The following is a 21,536-nucleotide window of genomic DNA, read 5'->3' on the forward strand; positions in this document are numbered from 1 at the left end:
AGGCATCAAAACCAAACAAATAAGAGGCCTTTTTTCCTCTCTATCTACTTAAAACCTTTACATTCAAAGAGACTGTTAGGAAGAAATGCAGTTTTCTTGTCTCACTACTAATTGTTTCCCACCACTGTCTGCAAAAAAACCAAAAAAAAACCAAAAAAACCCTACAGGTTGCTTCATATATCACAGCACAACTCAGCCTATATCTGCATCAGCTGCCTCCTCTCTTCCTTTCAGTAAAAAAAAAAAAATAAAATCTGTACACTCTCACAGATCCTTCTGCAAATTTAAGCTATTAGGATGGAGGACATCATATTTCCCACTAAAGAAATTCTCTGATGATCAAGACACAGATGTTTTTATAATGTATCTAATTCCATAGGTATTGCATTACCTTTAATAAGCTTCCAGGATGATGCAGTTTGCTGAGTCAGCTGGTTAGCTACAGCTGTAACTTTTTGTTCAAATCACTCTCCCACTGGTCTCAAAGCTCTAGTCTGTTCAGCATGATGGTTAATTACCTGGTTGAATTTCTATTATGAAAGAATGAAACTGTCTCTATATTAGTGATAAACCCAAAATACATTCAGTCATGAAATAAATGCACTTAGAGCATTGCTTAAACACTAGTGGCCTTAAATTCATGTTATTTCAAAGTAACCCTGGAGAATGTGTCTGGCCAGACTCCACTCACTTTTTTCAATTCACTTACATACTGGTATTGCAGGCTCATATTAAACTAACTTCTTCAAGAACTAAGATGCTTTGGAAAAGTACAGAATTAGCAAAAGTTTTTTGACAGTTCTCCGAACTAAAAGAGTTGCCAAGCCTCTGCACTAAATGGCTTGGAATCCGATTGGTAAAGGACCTCCAGGACTACTGGAACTCTTCAATTTGGGGAAAATAACAGTTTACAAAGCCAATGCGGTGGCATGGGATCAGTAATTAATTCCATTTCCACCTTCAGTTAAAAAGAAAAAAAAAAAAAAAAATCAACCAAACAAAACCACCACCACCACCACAAGTCCTTTGAGGTTAAAACTGAACACAAAGGAAACAGTAGGAGGAAGAAAGTAAACAGTGTAATGAAATGGGAATAAAAGATCGAAAGAAGTGGAGATAACTGGCTGGAAGGATTCATGCAAAAGGAAAAAGCTGAGTTTCCTTCCAAAAAAAGGAGGGAAAATATTTGGGCCAACTAACCAATAAAATCTAATGTCCATTATCCAAATCTTTAAAATAAATCTGGAATAGCACTCTAGAACTATTAAAAATGGTACTATAAAACGCACAATGTCCCTTAACAAGAATAAAAGGTCACATGTATGAAAAGAAAGCAATGAAACCCAGTAACACTTACCAATACCACCAAAAATATTACGCTTTCAAAAGGATCGAAAGAATATGCACCTTTTAGCCACAAGTCACTTACCAAACTGGCAGAGCTAATCTACATTTCATCTTTTTCCCTTCTTAATCAGCCTGTATACTTTTTCAACAGTGATTTTATTCTTAATCACATTCCTCACCAAAAAAGAAAAAAAACCTCAATTTTCCTTGACACCCAGACATTTGCACTGCACCAGGCTGGGACTATACCAGCCAAGAATAACTTAGTCCATTTAATTATTTAAGCCGTTGTTTGCACTGCATTAGATTTTCATGAAAGGTTAAGCAATAGACTGATTCACAGAAGCCTCTTCATGTTTGTGGGAGGTATCTAACATAATACAAGGAGGTATTTAAGAGTCATTCTTTTGAATGACTAAGCTGATACAAAATACGTATCTATTCACACACAAAAAAAGGCATTTTAAGATTCAAATTCCATTTTCTCCATTTCTAAATCAAACAGCTTTCATTTAAAGAGAACATTAAAAATCTGTACCCAAAATATTTCATTTGTGAAGTAAAATCTGCTTTCAGATAGAATGTTAATTTCCCACTGTTAATGAGAAACTGGAGACAAATACCAAACGCCCCTATAAATACATATGCACAGGTAATCTTTTCTTTATGTGCTAAATATAAACTGATTTAAGGCAGCATTTTAATGGAAACAGGCCACACAAAGATGCTATTCTTATCGAGGAAAGGCTACGCCTCCTTTCTACTGCACATTTCCCCAACTATTTATTATCATCGTGGGGCTACGACCAGCAATGCGAAGAAGTGTTCTTTTGAACCAGCCTTGGTTTACAGAGTATTAACTCCAGATCAATTTCTGTCTGATTTCCTTTCCCAAAGTGTCCCAGAGCCTCTGTAATGAAATGCTCCATAATTGAAAAAAAAAAAAAAAATAAAATAAAATATAAAATATAAATAAATATATAAATTCAACATTTTTTCTGCCATCAGGAAAAAGCATCCTATTGTAAAACCAATCATTAAAGAATAAAGGGAACATAAGATGTTCAGAGACTTTGATTTCTTTGTTTTAAGGAATATGAAGACTAGGAAACACAGAAAGGAATTTTAATGTGGAAAGACCTTGAAAAAGTCTTGAAATAAAAGTAGACATTGTGAAGGAATGAGACCAGAACATATGCTCGTCTAAGTACAACTTCCAGAGGAAAACACACATTCCTCACTTTTTTCAGAACCTCTCCTTTTCAGCTGATGAGGAAGATTTTCTAATGTGTATTTAACTGCTAACCCTTACCATCTGTTACAGCAAAAACCAAATCAAGTGCATGAAATAAGAGTGCATATATTTAAAGTAAAAGTAGCTAAAAAGAAAATTATTTTAAAATCTGAAGCTTGCACAGATAGTCATGATTCCAAAATTAAAACAAAATTGCTGAAGTTGACGAATGCTCAGCAGGTTATTTTCTTATAGAAGAAAAGTTACATTTTCTTGGAAAGATTTCAATAGTCCAGAGACGGAATCCAGGAAGCTGCGAAGGGACCTTGACCCAAGTTACACATTTATTCTGACATTTTACATTTCTTCCAGAGTTATGAAGAAAGATCATACAGCCTTTTAATTTTCCTAACAGGTGGTCTATATCATGGAACCTTTCCTCAACGCATCTCCCTGGAGAAAGCTGCCCTCAATTGGAAATCTGTATCACTACTACATGTGCTATTTCAAGAGATTTTTCATGTGGATCTCTCTTACCATTTCTTTGCAACAGAATATGAGCTTGAAGAATAAAACTTTAAAAAAATTTAAGTGTCTATGATTTTCAAGAACTTGTGTGGGAAAAGTGTTGTCTTAAGTTTAGAAGTACTGTACTTATTTTCTCAAGGAAAATTTTAAACAAACATGAAAGAAACCCAAACATTTAGGACCAAGACTCATGTTGAGATACCTACATATGTGAGGAAGTGCGAGGTAAAATCTGTGCTAGCCCACCCGCCCACCCAGGCTTGGCAGACACATTGGGGGGGGGGGGGAGGGGGTTAAGGAAAAAATAGATAAAGGTACTGTACAACTCAACTACATAATTAAACTAAACCCTGAGTATGGTGAAAAACTCTGTATTATGAACAAGATTCTGATCACCATGTGCACACTCCAGCACAATAAAAGGTGAATAATTCATAATCATTTTCAAAGAAAAAGTATGCATCACTCAACTTGGGGGAAACACAGGGGATTTCACTGGTATGATTTTTCTTTAGGGACGATGACAAAGTGCCGCTCACCAGCAGGAAACTGAAGCACTGAACTGTGTTCCATGTGCCATAAATCAACACTGCAGCCTACAGGATGTCTCTCTGGTACCAACATACCATCAATTTTTCAATAACCTCCTTAAATAATGGAATATGTGAACGGCGACAACAGTAATGAAAAATGAAATGTTTTGCACACCAAAGACTCTAGAATAACACAGTTAATATGTTGCTTCTACAGTTAAAGAAGCTTTTTTATATAAAATCTTTTCCCAAAAAACCCAACATGTTTTACCACAAAACGATCTGGATAGCCTTTGAAGTATTCAGTCTTTGAGCTCTGTTGCAGCTGTTTCTAAACAACCTGGTTCAAAACAGGGTTTCTTTTGTGGTTTTAAAATTAACCAAGACAACAGCTTTCTGTGTTACAAGAACTGCTTGTACATTCACCCTAGGCTATCATTACACTTTCACGTTCCAGTGAGAGAGCAATCCTTCACGCAAAGAAAGCTCTCCAGAAAAATTTATTTTTAAAAGGATTGTTTAGAGCCTGGTCCGGAATCAAAACCAAAATTATTAGCTGTTCATGAATGAAGCCCGCATCCTACAGTGCTGTCCTCCTCTTCACCAGTCAAAACCCAAGCTCAGTCATCTTTGACCTCTTTTTTTCCAGAATAAAGAGAAAAAGACGACAAGGTTTCTTAGTGGCACATCAGCAGTGAAGCATAGTACCATCTGGGAAAAGGGCTTCAAACAGACATGCAAGGTAGTCCTAGGCACAAGCCCGACCAAGTCCACGAATGCCCACAGAGTAGATGGGGGCAGGCAGATGCCCATCATGGGGAACTGACGCCAAGAGGAGGAGAGTAACAGGTTTTAGCTTCCAGTCTTCTATTAACACTAACAGAGAAAATTTTAAGTTTATAGAAGTCGTCTTACACCTGTAGTGACTATATCATTTTAAGAAAGATTAATATTCTCTTTATTTTCTCAGAAACGTTAGTAATTTTTCCTTTGTTATACAGCAAATCAGCGCACATAAAAGAACTAAGACAATTTCTCAACAACAGCCATGTATTGTATGCACGACGTTGACCTCTGAGGAGATAATTACGTAACGATAAATTATGATAACAGGGAACAATATCAGCTGTGATTCTTGGAGACATCTAAAACCTCTCATTTGGGAAGCAGGATCACTACACAGAAAAATCAGTACAAATCCAGACTTAAGTCAAAGAATGAAGCAAATGTTAAAATACAGAAATCCAAACTGATAAAGCTTTCCGCAATCGTGACAATGCACATGATAACCCTCACCAGTGTCATCAGTATTAGAAACACATACTTCAGTCAGCGGCAGTTAAGGAGGGAACAATAAGCAATTAAATCTCACACAGCAAGAAGCTATTCAATGACTTTACTGAACAAAAATTTTACAGCAATCTGCCCAAGTATATAACATTTCTGTAACAAACGGGAGATAAAATAGGGTTCTGTGGATAAAAGCATGAACAACAAGAATGAATCATGAACTGTTATCTACCCCACCAAAAGAATCTGATGCTGGGGAGGAAAACCTGAAAGCAGGATCCCTAAACGCAAGGTTTACTATAATTCCCCTGACCCCACTGGAAACTACACCACATTACACTAAGTAAGGAGGTGGTTTTCTGGTCGGGGGGGTTGGATTTTTTATTTTTTTTTTTTAAATTAGATATCCTTCCTTCCCAGATGAAAAATAATTAACTGACCTTATGTAACTCGGATCGTCTTTTTTCCCCAACAGTAAATGCCTGATACACCTTCACCATATATACTACACAATTTAAAAACAAAAAGAAAGGTGAAAGAAAAAAAAAGCTAGTGTAAGTATTTCTTCAAAGCAGACAACTCTATCCCCTCTTCCTCCTTCCTTTCTCCCCCACAAAAAAAATGCAGGAAGAGAGAACAACAGACTTTCCAGAATATCTGATTCTTAGGAAAATAATTTCTCACCTCATGATCAAAAATAGGAAGAAAAAGCTGAAAACAAAGTTTTAAATGTAACACACTGCAATTTTGCTACGAACAAGCCAAGTGGCTCATTTGTAAGCCAAAACCAGAAGTTTTATGTTTTCTGCAAGTGATTTGTTTCAAAACATTTTTCCTAAAAATAACTCATTAATGAGCTGTGAACTGAATCAAAATGCAATGAATACCCTTTAGAATACACCGCCTCACCAATTCAATTTTATCACCAAGAACCACCAAGCTAGGAACCAAGTCCAAGGCATGATTTTCTAAGACACAATTTGATCGGCTTCCTGACTTTCCAATGAAGTAGATTGTTTCCAAATTTAAAATAGCCCAAGTATCCCTTTCAATACATTTAATAATCAAATTCTTATATATGCTGTTACATTGCTGATACAGAACATGCTACCTAAATGTACGCTTTCAAGTATATTTTATCTCACATACAGTGTTTTTCAGAGATGAGGAAGTCACATCTCTACCACATTAGGCAGTGAACCTCTAAGAAATGCCAAAGGGACCAGGAACTCTGCAGGTTGCAATGGTTCAGAACAACAGGAATGCCAAAGTAACCTGTGCAAGATGCACCTTCTTAAAAATAATGTTGTTTATGTATATTATTCCCTATTAATAACAAATGTTTTCCATTCGGCTTTCTCTTCCCTTCATTAAAAGCTCTTGAGGAAAAAGACATATTGACTGTAATTGTTATTTACTATTTGAACTCCACCATTTGCAGAGTGCAAACTTCTTGACTGTGAAAACTCATTTTCAATGCTGTTACTACTTAAATGGTAGGAAAAATACACAAGCAGAAAGTGTTAATCACAGTGCAAATTGGAGCATGTGTTAACTAGATACAACAATTCAGCTTGCAGCACTTTGACAAGTCGGAGCTCAGAAGTGAGAAACAATAATAGATTTTTCGTTTATTTTCCTGATGCTGTATGCTCAGGGTATTTAAACTAACAGCGTAATAAAATATTAAACTGCACAGCTCTCAGGGTGTGAAATCCACCAGCAACACACTCATCTACCAGTATGGCATATAATTTTTTTAGACATAATACCCAATAATCTGCCACAGACTGTCGCTACGGATTCTACTTCATATGACGCGCAGATGCTATCAGAAGGTGTATCTGGTCTATGTAAAAAGCAAATGCCACAGGGCACTTGAATAATTGCAAGTCCCTTGCTGGTCACTGTAGCAGTTCAGTAAGCCACAGAAAGTGTGTTTGTTCATTCTTTGCAGCCAGTAATTCAAAAAAGATAAGGTGGGACCCAAATCACACTTAGAAATTTCCCCTGAGCCAACAGCACTGAAATGCTGGAACATTGAACCACAACGGCCGCTGTGTACTCGAGGAGTGGCCATGTGTAAAATGTCTGACTGCAAGAAGTAGTACACAGGAACAGCAGACACTCTGCCATTCCCACAGTTTCTGCAGGTCTCCACGAGAAGTCAGAACAGTTCATTCCTTTCATATCACCTCACCTGAATTTCCATTCACCCAGAATATTCACCTGAGTAACTCTCCAGTTTATTTGGTTAATATGCAGTAAAGACAGATTCAGTTAACAATGCTGCAATTTCATACTAACAACTTTATAACATAAACCGTATTTCATAGATCAGAATTTCCAAACTGGTATCTTCATGGATTCTCACATTAAGTTCATTCACTGAAAAACATGTTTTAAAACAGCACAATAACATTTCATCCCTGAGACTGAGCTCTAGCAGTAAAAGGGATGATCATGCTCCCTTCCTTGAGTGTGCAATATCATCTCTTCCCTTGAGCTATCTGTGACACTTCTCTGACCTCCTGATGAGCCAACACAGTTCACAAGGCCAGCAGAAAGCTAACAAGGGGAAGAAAAAAAAAAAAAAAAAGAGATAAAAACTTTTCCTTTGTTCTGGAGATCTGAATCAGTTGACACAGAATTCAGAGTAGCACAAGAATGATCACAAGGAAAACGGGAAGAACCTCGCTGTTCAGCAGCAAGTTGCTGGATTATCTCCTCTAACTTCTCTAAGCTTATCTAACATTTGGATTGTCTCTAATTTCCCTGAAAACAGTAAAATTACTCCATAACAGTAATCTAGGATCCTGTCATACTATTTAAGAAAGAACAGAAATATTGTGCAACTATTCAGATTGTCAGTTATCATCCCCCAAAGATAACATTTTATCTTTAACGTAGCCCAACATTTTTCTTAAGCCTGCATTGCGAGCAAAAGACATGGATGGCCAAAACTGAAATGAGCCATTGGTAACCAAGCAGTGAGGGGGAAAAAAAAAGAAAAAAAAAAAAAATCACCAAAACGCCCAAAACCCAAACGATTGAAGAGGTTAAAAAATTCTAAGGGAAAACATTCTAATAAATTGTTATAACAAAACAAGTATCAGCTTTAAAAGTTCAGGAGAACTTCAGCTACACGCACTTCCGTTATTCCTTTGGAGCACAGTCCAGCTCTATTCTGGCTTCCTTATTTCAAGGAGAGATGTTTGCTGTAGCCTCTACAATGACACAAAAAATGATCTTGGCAGGGTGTGAACTGCCAGGTCCATCTTCAAATTTAGTTTGGCAGAGCAACTTGATTGAACTGATGATGTGAAAGAAGCATAATTTGAGGATAAAGATTATATACCTGCTTATAGAAAAACTCTTATTCTAATTATTTTTGTATGAACTTCACTGTTCCTTCTGCTGCTGTTCTTTATTTGAACCAATACCACCACAATAGTCCTCAGTGCCCGAGGCAAAGAGCACAGTGACGGAATGGCTGAAATCTTCCATCACACAGAGTGATTTTTACATACATGTCTTTGCTATGCCCAAGCCAATGGGAAAGAGGGAAATTGTAGACTTCAGAAATCACATTAAGATTTACAGGAGCTATTGGAGCTCTCAGAAGACACTTCAGATAATGCACACCAAGCCTGAAATTGTTCTTTTGGATGGATGTGAGGGCCCCAACAGCTAGACAGTTTATATTACAGACATTTAAATGTTTAAATGATGGAAAAATAGAATAAAACTGAAAGTAGATACTGTATATGATTAATGGGAGTAAAAAAAGACATAAAACATGAAGAAGCAGAGATAAAGATCAGAAAAAAAACTTCCAGTGCACAGTAAGAGTGAAAGACAAGCAATGAAGAAAGAATAGTGGAAAACAAGTAAAACAAAACTCCATCTACATTTATTAGATACAAATGTTGAAATGCATAGTTTTGTATCATTAGAACTCAGCTTTTTTAGATCATATTTTCCCAAAATTATGCCCCATCAGACAGAAATCACTTCACTAAGATTTTCATCAGAGTAAGGCAAAAGACACAGCTTTAGAATCTGGCAGTAAGCCTTTCTTTTCAAAGAAAAAGAAAAAAAACCCCAAAGGGTCACTCCAGTGTCATGAGCCCTACCTCAGCCCTCTGAAAAAACTCCTGTGACTTCCAGGGGGCATCGCACAGTTGTTAGTGCCAGGAAAGAGACACAGAGCGCTTCTCACGTGTTGTTTAGTTACTCTTCCATCATTTTTCTCTACTTTTATTGTTAAGTACTTCACATAATTTGAGATAGCAAGGATGACAGAATTGGATTCCCCAAAGCCTTTTCTTGTTTTTAAGGTTTCTTACATACTGTAATAGCACTGTTGCAGCTGTTTGGCTCAAACAAATACGGCTTCTGGAGTAAGAGGAATGCCTTTCCCTTGAGAGCAGAAAGCAAATGCTGTGCAGAAAGTGAGCATCATTATTAATTTACAATTATTTCGTAACTTATCCCTGATATGCCAGCCTGTTTAAAGGCCTCCTTTCTTTTCAACCCAATGAACGTAACGGTGGCTATTACCTATAGTTAAAACATCTAAAACTAGATGACGCACTGACACATTCTGTTTCCTGAACCACTTTAAAGCTGTAAGGGTGTAAATTACATTCTCTAACATTAAAATTATGCAGAAAGTTAATGTTTCTGTAATTTCAGAGAATAAATTTCTGTCATAAAACATAGTTGGTGCGAACAGATCCCTACATCCTGCAAATATTTACATGCAGGAGTAAATCTCTTCCTCGAAGTACTCCTACAGCTGTCAACAGGAACATGAAGGAGAATATTACTCTTGATAAAGCATTTATCCCTGCCTATTATACCTGAATACACCTAACAGAAAAATTTAAGCAATCTTGTGGAACCCACATGACATTAATAGATAACTCCTCACACAAGCACTCTGCACCACGGAGCAGCCATCTGTGGTGCAAATATCTATTTTCCTATTTAATTTCAAATTGTCCTTTTAAGTGCACAAACCTAATGGTTTTCAATTTTTCCTCCATACATATTACAAGCAAAAAGACACTGTGGAATGTTTATCTCTTATCTGGATATTGTCATTTTACTGTCTCAAACTTCTTAAAACAAGCTTTTCGCTAGGGAGGAAATCAGTCAGCATCAGACCTAGTGGGGAAACCCTGCACTTGCTCAATGTCTGTGGCTCTTACATAGTTCCAGATGTTCAGAACATTAATAATGTACTAACTCAAAACCTCTTTTTGAAACTTTAGAATGTGCAAATTGCATTAAAACCTCTTTGCCCTCATTAATGGTATTGTTACAATCCCAGTACTCTGGAAAATGTTTTTTGGCATTTGTTTAACTTTGTGATATTGCCATTTACTCATTTTAACAGCCAGTGCTCAAATCTTAATGCTTTTAATAGGCCTGGCTAAACAGACTACCATCTTTTGTAAATTTATTGAAGTAATTTATTAAATAAGTAAAAGTTGTCTGAAGGCAGTGTTGGGGTTTTTTACTGATGGCAGAAAATATGGGTTTCTTATAATTTATTTACAAAACTGTTTCAGGGAAGTTTTAGAAATTAAAATATTCTGTTCTTTTTTCAGTGTTATGACCAATTCATTTTCTACCACTCTGACAAAAAAAAAAATTCTACCAACCTCACACAAATCTCAGTAAGAAAAGGGGTCTGTCTTGAACTAAGAAGAGCCAGACATTCAGAATTAATACTGGAACTGTATCCCTCCCTCAGCCTGTCATATACAGGAGCGGCACATTCATGTCCAGGCCAGGAGACAGTATATTCAAGGACTTGGTCTCATATCCAACTCAGACACACTGCTGCACAATGGCAGAAGAGAGCAATAGACAGAGGTTAAACCGAGGTCCCTCCTGTTTATTCCAAGTAACTACTGAGACTGAACCTGAAGATTCTCCATCTGTTTGAAAGCAGCACAAGTTAGACTTATTGCCACGCTCTACACTCCACACAGAGTCAATTAATATTGTTAAGATCTGCTTGCCTAAATTTGTGTAACTGTCAAGAACGGTTTGTCAACAGAACGGTAAACAGCACTTGTCTGCAACTTCACTGCAGCTTTGCTTGATACCTTAAACACGGAAAGGGAGCCAAGACAATAACCAGGGGTGCTCCAGTCCAAATGGATTTACTGTCACCCAATGCTGCCTGTTCTCATTGAAGAAAACTTGATCAGCCAAGAGAACAGGAAAATGGGACGAGATTCACAGAACTTAAACTCTGAACTAGCAGCTCTGAAAATTATGAGATACATAGAAACTCAAGTGTGAAATCCAGCATTTATTTTTTTGAAAGTGACAAAAGTTACTATACATGTATCATTATAACCTTACCTCAAAATTCTCAAGGGAAACAGCAAATGCAAGGCAGCACTAATTGGTCTGTACCTACACATTGACACAGTACAAGGCAATGCCAATTTATGATGAAGGGTATTTGGTCATTAGTAGTAGGCTTGAGACTGTTGTAAGTATTCAAGATTGGATATTGAATAGTTTGGTCTCAGATTTATTGAGCACAAAACTTGTGACATACTCATTTGCTCAGAAAAGTAACAACTGACTGTATTGCAAGCATTTATCCTTGTATTTAAACCTCAAGTTCAATAGCATCTGCAGTAAAGTGACCTAAAAAGTATTTTCTCATGGTTTTGCTTGCTTTTAAAATGATACCCTTAGATACAAAAGTGCTACTTCAATAATGGAGCAGTGTTTTCAATTAGCCTTATAATTCCTGTTTCCTCTTTTACTTTGTCTGTTCTGTTGTTCTTTTCCCCTGCCCTAGCTCCCAATGAAGGGCTAGTGAACAAGAACAAAACTCAAAACCACCCCTTAATATAGGATGTATGAGAAACTTCTTTAGGATATACCAACCAGCCTTACTAGAAATTCATCAGTCCAAAAAAAAAAAAAAAAGGTCACCCACACAAAGTGCTCTAGGAAACAAATGCCTTCAACCACTTTGTTCCAATGCAGTATTTGTTAGTTATTCTTCAACAACCCTCAGAACCATTGCAGTACACGGCAAAAGCTCTAGACAGTTCAACAGTTTTTCAGCAGGTAATGTTTAGTTGTAAGAAAATCTTGCTACTTTCTCATTATTCTCCGCTAAATTCCCCTAAAAAGATTAATCTGCTGGAAGATACACCTACAAAGACAACGAATGTTAATGCAATACAAGAAACACTTAAAAATTCTTAATTCATTTTCTTTTCCATTTCTGTTCACTACTTTTGAAATTAACTACTCAGAGGTAAAACTCATATAGCACCATAGCTGTAAACCTCAAAGAACTGTCACCTGCATTTTAAAACTGTAACACAACGGGTATGAAAAAAAAGTGTTTATTTTATGGACATTTGGATGTAAATACTTCATAAAGAGGGTAACAAATAATTTTTAAAATGTAGATTTAGATCATTCAGCCACTTCTAAGAGGTTCATGAGACAGACAACAAAGCAGTTAGTATTTATATCTTTTAAGGCTAGTATTTCTTGAAATTCCTTCATTTGCTCAAGCCATTTCCCTCTACAAAACCATTTGATACAGTATAATGCAAAATACACTGTACAACTACTGCGTAAAAATGCTATTTGACCCCAAAAGTTAAAGCTTTGTAAAGAAAAGCAGATTCAGGAGAAATATGATTCATCTGAATCAATGGGGAACACCACATCTTAAATGTGCAGGGGAAAAAATTATAGTAGTAAACAAATCTTGGATTCTCAAGCAACAATACTTATCAGTTCATAAGTTTTACTATTGAAAACAATCATTCAAACCCTTTTGAGCAATTACGTTACTTAAACAATTTTACCTCCAAGTTATGGCTCAACAATTAGCAGATACAAATTAACCAATAATGCTGCATAGAAAAAACCACAAAACAAACAAACCCCCAAACCCCACCAACATTAACATTATTGTCCAAAGCTTATTTTGTAAAAAAGCTACCAAAGAAAGGTCAGTTAATTCATCATGATGGATTATCACTAAAATTTATAAGCATTAGCATTTTTCTCCTTGCTGGATACCTTGACTTTGATATGACACATATTGAATGAATCATCTAAGATGCAGGCACCAGGCAAGATATATCTTAATGCAGACAGGTCGGCAACATGAACCCTAATGGTCCTTATCTTAATCTTGTTTAAAAGCATCTTAGATTTCTGAGTAATCTTTTCACCTCCTGATATTCTCTTTTATAGAGTGTTTTTGGTGGAGTTGCTACCGATTTTCACGTAAATGCATTTTTGTTGCATAGTATCACCAGTTTTAGTAGCCCTAAAAGTGATCTAGGTTTGCAATTTAGTAAATGCTAAGATTAAGCTTATTTTAAAAAAAAGTCAACATGCCAGAACTTTGACAACGACAATAAAAATCTGTATGTTATTGTAGATTATCCCATTCATGAAACATGGCATCACAGCTGTTCATAACATGAACAGACACCTATCAAATTTGAAGATGTACCTCTGACGCATTGTTTTCTTCTCGTTCATATATTTTCCACTGTTGCATCATTAACCTTGGATATTTGCAATACGTACATTTAAACAGTCACTTTTCAATGAAAAATGTGTTTATTCAAATACCTGAAGTTTTTCTACTACTGCTTTTATCGTATTCACATTGTATCTAGTAATTGCAAATTAGAGAGATAACAAGGTGGCAGACTTTTCCCACAAAACTGCACTGACTTCTTTGGGCTACAGCTGCTTTGTTTAAAAAAAAAAAAAAAAAACCAAACCACAAATAGGAGATGGAGAGGCACAGAGGAAGATAACAGGTGAATTCTTTTTAGTTCAGATTTTTTTGCAGTAACAGCAGTTCATACATTCATACAACTTTGGAAGGTACCTACTCAGGCTGACAAAGTATTTTCTTAAACTGATCCCTAGGAAGGAACACAGGCTTACAATGTTGTGGACTTTAAATTCTTTACAAAACAGTTGAATAACATTCTACAGGTTATAAATATCTTGTTGCAAGGGGCACTCCAGAGCAAAACACAGACAAGTGACTACGACCTCTTCCTGGCAGTAGACAGCTTGTTCAAAGAAATCTAGAATCTCCCAAGAAATAATCTACCTGAAGAAACTCTAATAGAGGAAAAATGCAAGCCATCAATGGAGGCTTTTTGCATGCATTAGCACTGGAAGGAGCATATGACTCAAATGCTAGCTCCTACAGCAACATGCTCTGCTGACATTTATAATGTTCATCTCAGATGTTCTACAAGCAGCATCCAGTTTTCTCATGTTATGATTAGGTTAATGTGTTGACATTTAGAAATATTACTTGCCCTGTATTTATTTGCACATGGAAACTTTCTAGCAGGTTGATATCTTCTAGGTGAGTATGAGATATTTTTTCTGTTATACACTTCAGAAGCCTGAAACAAAACACTAAATTTCTAAGTTTGTTTCTCCAGCTGTAATGGGAATACAGGGGTTACCACTTTCACCAAGCATTGGTAGATCACTTCCTTAATGTACACAAAGCAACCCGAAATTCCAGACACTACAGAGAACTAAGCGTTATTCATAAAAGCCCCTTAAATTCCAGACTGTGAAGTTCAAATGGTATTGTTTGTTCTATGGCTGCCATAAATCTATTTTATTTCCGACATCGTGCAATGCAGTTCTGAGTAACAGGACAAGCAGTAAGAGAACACTGCCTGGGTGCTAGCTCTAGGGTCCCAACATCGTTCATCACAAACTGCCAGGCAGGGTTCTCAACTTTTGCCTCCTGCGGCAGGTGTTAGACCCTCCATTCTTTCTATTCCCATGGACTGAGGACAAAAATTGTTGATGTACCATTCTTTACCTGTATTTCATTCAAGTGAACAGAAGACTATGAAAAGTCAAAGCGAACAGAAATGAATGGAAGTGCAGTAAGATGCTACCCCTGTCTCTAGCATTCTCCTTATAAAAACAAGGAAAGTAACATAGAATTTATTACCTGAATTAAATTAATAATGGGCTTCCAGAAAAATAAAATTAACTTTATTTACAAAGCAAAATCATTAGGGGTAATTGTCAAAAGGTTTTCAGGCAAACAGGTAAAAATGTGCAGCATGAGTGCTGGAAGTGAGGCACTGAAACAGAGCCATCCTAGAAGCTGGGCTTCTGTTGGAGATCAAAAAGGACATCATTGCTGAGCCACAAATTCTTAAAACTGAAAGAGAATTCTGCACTGAAAAATGCACCTGTATGTGTAACCAAACTGAAATCCAATGTACATGCTTAAAATCGAGCTCCATCAAATTACCTGGACAGTCGGTACTCAAAATTCAGAGCATGGCCCTCAGCCTTCCGGACATTTCAAAAGACTTTATTTTTCACTTATTCCAGTTGAAACTCCAATTCATAAAACAGGTTGAGCCCTCAAAAAAAAAATCTACTTAACTCATAATAGTTAATTTAGTGAGATACTTGATCATGTATATTAATCAGATCTTGATAGTCTTCAAAAATTCTTTAAAAGCTGCAGTTTTTTAAAGAGATGTAGCAATTTCCCCATGAAAATATCTGAAAATCAGTTTTGAAAAGCAAATGTGCAGGTAAGCGATATTCTGGATGATGACAAAAAAAGACCTTGTTTTCCCTGTACTAATATGCTTATCCTTACATTATTCTGTGTTTTCAACATATTAATCTCAGACTTAAAGGCAACCCGATCCAGCAGAAAAGAAGTAGAATGAAAAAGGGCATCCGTAGAAAAATATTGGCAATGTGATTTTAAAATATCATCCTTCAATTGTCTGCAATTTATATTTATCACTACTTTCACTAGGATCATGGAAGTGTTCCCACAAAGAAAAAGAAACCACTCAACGTGTTTAGCTAGATGACCTTTCAGTAAAGCATAAGGGCAGTGAAAGGGGGAAGGGCACCAGAGCTGTCCAGCAATCTCTTTCCTTCTTTATTAAATGTCATTAGAGTCTCTCTATACTTTCAATTCAGATTACTATTCTCATAAAAACTTTCATAAATATTTGTCAGGTCTGTATACGCAAGATCAGCTATCACATACTGCTCAAGGTTAGACACTTGAGTAGAAGAATAACGATGATACTGAAAACTGAAATATGCTCCCATTTAAATTCTTAAATAAACTGAATGCTAAATTTCTTTTCAGATCATTAACTTTGCATATAAGCGCATAGTTTTGTGAGCTAGATTAAATAAATTCATAGTCAGTAATCTGTTTCTTTTCAGTGACTGTACATTACATGGTCTAATGTTGTCACCTAATGGTTACTGTCAGTAATTGCACTGATGGCCGCAATTCTTTATGGACTGCCAGTGAACAAAAAACCCTCACTTTGCAGCCTCTTCAGTTAAATAACAAAACTAACAAGGTTTTGCAAAAAAGAAAAAAATATTTTTTATTTCCTTTTTTAAAATATTCTGTGTTCAGGAACCTTAGAGATGAGGGAAATGGTCCGAAACCTTTATTTCCATCATGCTGGGGTTTTGGTTCATTTGGTATGATTTTTGGGGGTTTGTTTTTTTGACAGGTTTTTGTTTTGTTTGTTGAGAGGATTTTCAAAAATCATAAGTGATGGTTTAAAACAAAAAAAGTCACACTCTTGCAAGCATTACAAGAAAAATGGACATGAATTACAGAATTATATTGCAGGTTTATATTCCTGTTCCTCAGAGCTGACCATAAATAACAGTAAGAACTAACAGAGAAGAAAGCAGAACTGCTGTGAGGTACCGATTAACCATAATTAGGTACCTGTTGTCAGGGAAATATTACATAGTTTGAAATCGAGCAATTTGATTCCTTTCAGCCAATGCCAGTAAGCAATTCTCCCGACTCAAGAAAAATATACAAGAATCTCCAATGGAGTGAAATCGAACAAGAAACAGGGAAAGAAATTGCAGGGATGAATACTGCATCCAAACAGTGTGCAAAGAACATGCAAAAGCATTCTTGCTGCTAAGCTATACACATGACGTTTCCTTTCATGATCTGTGCTTACATGGAGGAGATTTTTTTTCTTTTTTTTTTTAAATAATTCCAAAATATTCAGGGAAAAAAATTAAGGAAAAAATGCAGCTCAGTCTGGGTGTGGGTTTTTTTTGGTAAAACTAATTGAAAAAATTGTACTCACTAATTAAGATATAGCCATCTGTTGAAAACAAATATGAACATGTTTTTTCACAAGAACAAACTTGTATGCTAGCCAATACGAGATCCAAGAAATCAAATATAATATAATCACAGTGTGTTATTACAATACATTTATTTTATAAACATATTTATGCATATTTATATATGAGGAAGCCTATATAAATTATATATATATAAAAGCATAAGATAAAAGCAAAAGATTACCAGCACATTTTCAAGTGGAGCGTGTGTGATTTCAGAAGAAGAATATGAATTAAGAGTTTCTTACCTTATAGGATGGCAAAAAGCACAAAATTCCTTGGCCAACTGTCTGACACACTGAAAGCAGAAGTGCTCCCACCTCATCCTGGAACTCAAAGGTCTCTGTATGCTGGAACGTGGCACATAACTTCCGACCGTTAGGGCCTGCTCCAACAGTGCCAACCCAAACCTGGTGTATTTCATATGAAAAAAGGTTAATTCTAAAATATGTGACACAAACTGCATTAAACTACATGAGGTCAAATAACGAAATTTTAAGTGTAAAGGAAAATATCGAGGTATTTCTAAACAAATTAATTCCAGTACTTAAAAATAGAAGAGAAAGTGCAATAACTGATACAAGATGGCAATTGCCAAAATAGCATGACTTCAACTTTTCCAGGTGAGTATGGGTTTAAAAATTGCCCCTTTTTTCATTTGAAAGGGTACTTTACAGTTGCATTAATCCAAGCAACTATCTGTTCTGTATGTTTCTTTCTACTTATGGAATGGGTTTGTCATAATTTTCACTGTCAAGTTATTGATTCTCTTACAGTGGCCAGGATTACACCTCAGGAGAGGGAACAACGATGCGAAAGTTTACCTGTGAGTTCCGAATAACGTGATTTGCCTCCAACTGAATGGAAAACTTCACACCAAGCTCTGAAGAAAATGAATCCATTGGAGAGAGTGTACCTGATGTCAGAACAATTGTTCTAACATCACTTAAGTCTGAAAAAGCCTAGGTTGGAGAAAGAAAAGCAGGAATTTAGAAAATCAATACAATCACCTTAAGATCTTCTATGTATTTGTTATCATTCAGACTACTTAAGGCCTTCTACTTCACACTCAGCTTACCACGGCGGGATTCAAGCACCAAAAATTAAGCATGTGGACTACGGTTTTCTGCCGCAAACTCCTTTTACGCTTGGGCCGCATAGAGAAGGCATTTGTATCAGAAACATCAACTTGGTTTTCATTCACCCAAGTGTAAGTTTGTTGTAGAGCAACTCTGTAATCATCTGCATACCTAATATAGAGACACAGAAATATCAATAAATTAAGCAAACTGCAAGCATTAAGCTTGTACAAAGCAAAGGCTTTGTAGCTACAACACATTTACAGCTTAAGTATAAAAAATAAGATTTTACTTTCTGAAAAAACAGTGAAGCTTTACAATAATTAATAGCTGAAGTTAAGGTTTAAATCAGAAATTTTTGTAACTGCTAGCATTAGTAGTCAAGACATCAAGACAGCCAAACAATAAGTGCTATGTGGAAAAACAAAACCCATGCATATTTGACTTGGCAACACACGAAGAAAATGTACACGTAACCTTCAAATTTACACCAGACACTGTAACTGAGGTGTTCACAAATGAAAGAGGCAGTTTGGCAAAGCAGCTGAACTAAACTCCACCACACAGCTCAGGCTATGTATTTGCACTGACCTGCTATTATCTTTAAAAAGACATAGAAGAACCATGAATAACCCTTTCAGCACAATCTGAGTGGCAGGGCTCACAACTGGTATCACAATAAGTTCCTCTCTACCGAGCACTGACATTTTTTCTTCTTTTTCCAGGACGGTAGCAAGATGTTTCTGTAAGAGGCAAACAAATTCCACATTAACAACATTCTAAGTATGTTCTCAAACACAAAGCTAACGCAGACACAAGACTCGCAGCACACTGTTTTAAAAGTTCACCGAAGGTACCTATAAAGTCAGACTGAAGACAGCATTGGAAAGGGAAAGTAACAACACTGTATGTGTCTTATACGGACAGGAGGGATAAACTTGAAAATAGGCTAAACACATTTCAACAGTCAATAAAAATGCAGATCGATAGAACAGACAAAACTATCACTGACTCAATAGTTCAATTTAAATAATTGTACGTGGTCAATTATATCCTTTAAAACATTGATTCTCCACAAATTCTGGTAGCTCAAGAGGATTACTCCTGGTATCATTTTCAGACAGCTTTTCAGAGTATTCCAGTAAATGAAAAGATCCGTAGCATCTAACTTCTGTACATTTTAAGATGATAATAACACCAATATTATGCACTCTGGTACTCATTTGTATAGCATACAACATTACCTGTAAAATGGGAAAAGTGATACCAGTTATTCCCATTTTGTGCAAAATGGTGAGCATTTCTTTTCCACTCCAGACCTTACAGGAAGTTTCATACCCTGTTTCTACTAGTAGACTAGAGCTCTCCTGTAACCAGCTGTAAAGAGAGAGAAATTAGAAATAAATTCAGCATTAATTTCAGAGACACTTTGCAGGTAGAAACCAAACCTCAAAAATTGTACCACTCTCCTATGATGATGATGACAAACACATTTACATGTAAGTGGAGAGAGATTCTGCTTTTCCTTATGCCAGTTTTCCACTGTTAAACTAACCCCTCCACAGAACTGCTTGATGCAGCTCATTGAAGTGAGAGAAAAATTTGTCCCTTTAAGTTTATATTTTATCACCATACAATATCTTTACAACAAAGAAAAAGGATTAAAATACAACCTGTTCTTAAGATGTCAGGCTCGTTTAAGAAAGATTTCTACTGTACTTTTAAAGCCACTCATTATTACTCTAACTGATGCAAGTTGGTTTATGACCCCGTCAATCGCAGGCTTTCCTGTTAAGAATAAATCTTGAGGCATGAATTAAGTACTTCTACTATTTATACACAGTAAGGAAAGGTAGGGCAAGAAAAAGAGCATATTTTAACCTACCTACAGGTATTTGTAACTCTGCTAGAATTTGAAAATTAAGCAGAATTATAATTGTACTGACAATGCAAAATGTGACAAGACTTTCTAAAAACGTGATCGAAGAATGCAGACCCTCTCATTTCTAGCAAAGCTACAATTTTCTCTGACTGAATGTGTCCTTCATCATCCCTGCAGTGTTACAAGACCTTCCCTCCGTCTAGACAAGCAGGCAGGCTTCCTCCCTCTCAGGAAATGCCGAAGCTGTCCGTTTCATCAACCAGCAGGAGGCATCAGAAAGACAGCTGTCATTTCTACGACAGTTCAAAATATTTATCTGTAAAATCAGCTAATCATTATCAACTAACGTGACAACGTTTAGTGACTGTTTCGGTTCCAAATTCCCTGTCCTGTCATTGCAAATAATCTCATCAATGGAACAATTAAAATCCTTTCCTTTTGCCAGGATAAATGCAAACAAAACCCCATAAATACTACCATGACAATCGCTTCTTTAGCTATAATTGGCTTTATCTTATTAAGTAATGATGCTCACTAACACAGGCAGAACTTCACCAGTGTAGTACTCTGCCCCATTTTCTCAAATGTAACATCAAAATGACCTGGTACTAGAATCAGGAAAAGGCCACTATAAACAGAAATGAAACATATTTACATCGGATTAAATACTTCAAGAAATGTAAAACTTCTGTTTCCCTTTTACGAACTTCAAACACTATCACATACTTTTGAAATGGTCATGCTACAAATACAAACACAAACTTAACACAACAACCTTCCTAATATTAAATACTACAAAAAGCAGAAAATCCTTAAATAAATTCCATCCCATTAAATCTAATCTTAAAGCATTTACTTGAAATATCTGTTAATTTATTTTTAAAGTAAAGCAGTAAGCAGAAATAAAATTAGCTTGATTCCCAGAAAGGTCCCTATGGTTTTAAAGTGAAAATTTAAGCAATATTTTCAAGAAAAGATTTAATGAACGTTACAAACACGCCTTCAACTCAAGAAAGTATATTTGCTCCTTCTCTCCCTACCAGAAAATGCCATTGTTGACAAAGCTTACTCCACTGAACCAAGTAATTTGTGCTGGTAAATCTGCATCTCATCAGAAAAGCTTGCCATAGTATCTCTATCGGTATATCTTCAAATTCCTCAGAAAGGTCATTCTAGCACCTCTGTGGCACTAAGCCCACGCTTAAGTGCTTTCTGGATTAAGGGCCCAGGATCTTTATAACTGAAATAAGATTTTTCTAATTACCCATGCATTTGGCAAAGCCATGTCACTATGCAACAGCATTTTACCAACTACTGGCCATTTACACCCAGTGTTCTGCTTTCCAACAACTGCTTTTCATGCTGTTGGCAGATTTGCCAAGACAATCAACCTTAGTTTTTCTGATAAGGTTAAAAAGCTT

General features: G+C 36.2%; 1 protein-coding gene across 1 annotated transcript in view; it reads right to left on the minus strand.

Moving 5' to 3' along the window:
- BRIP1 (BRCA1 interacting DNA helicase 1) overlaps nt 1-21,536 on the minus strand; it is a 116,762-nt gene that overhangs the window by 81,623 nt on the left and 13,603 nt on the right. The window contains exons 9-13 of the mRNA XM_086475255.1: nt 19,478-19,610; nt 18,825-18,976; nt 18,233-18,404; nt 17,979-18,116; nt 17,403-17,564 (exon numbers count right to left, since the gene is read on the minus strand). Of these exons, the coding sequence (XP_086331381.1) occupies nt 17,403-17,564; nt 17,979-18,116; nt 18,233-18,404; nt 18,825-18,976; nt 19,478-19,610 (757 nt within the window). The remainder of the gene's footprint in view (nt 1-17,402; nt 17,565-17,978; nt 18,117-18,232; nt 18,405-18,824; nt 18,977-19,477; nt 19,611-21,536) is intronic.

Source organism: Leptosomus discolor, chromosome 18, assembly GCF_034619465.1.
Source record: "Leptosomus discolor isolate bLepDis1 chromosome 18, bLepDis1.hap2, whole genome shotgun sequence".
NCBI lineage: Eukaryota > Metazoa > Chordata > Aves > Leptosomiformes > Leptosomidae > Leptosomus > Leptosomus discolor.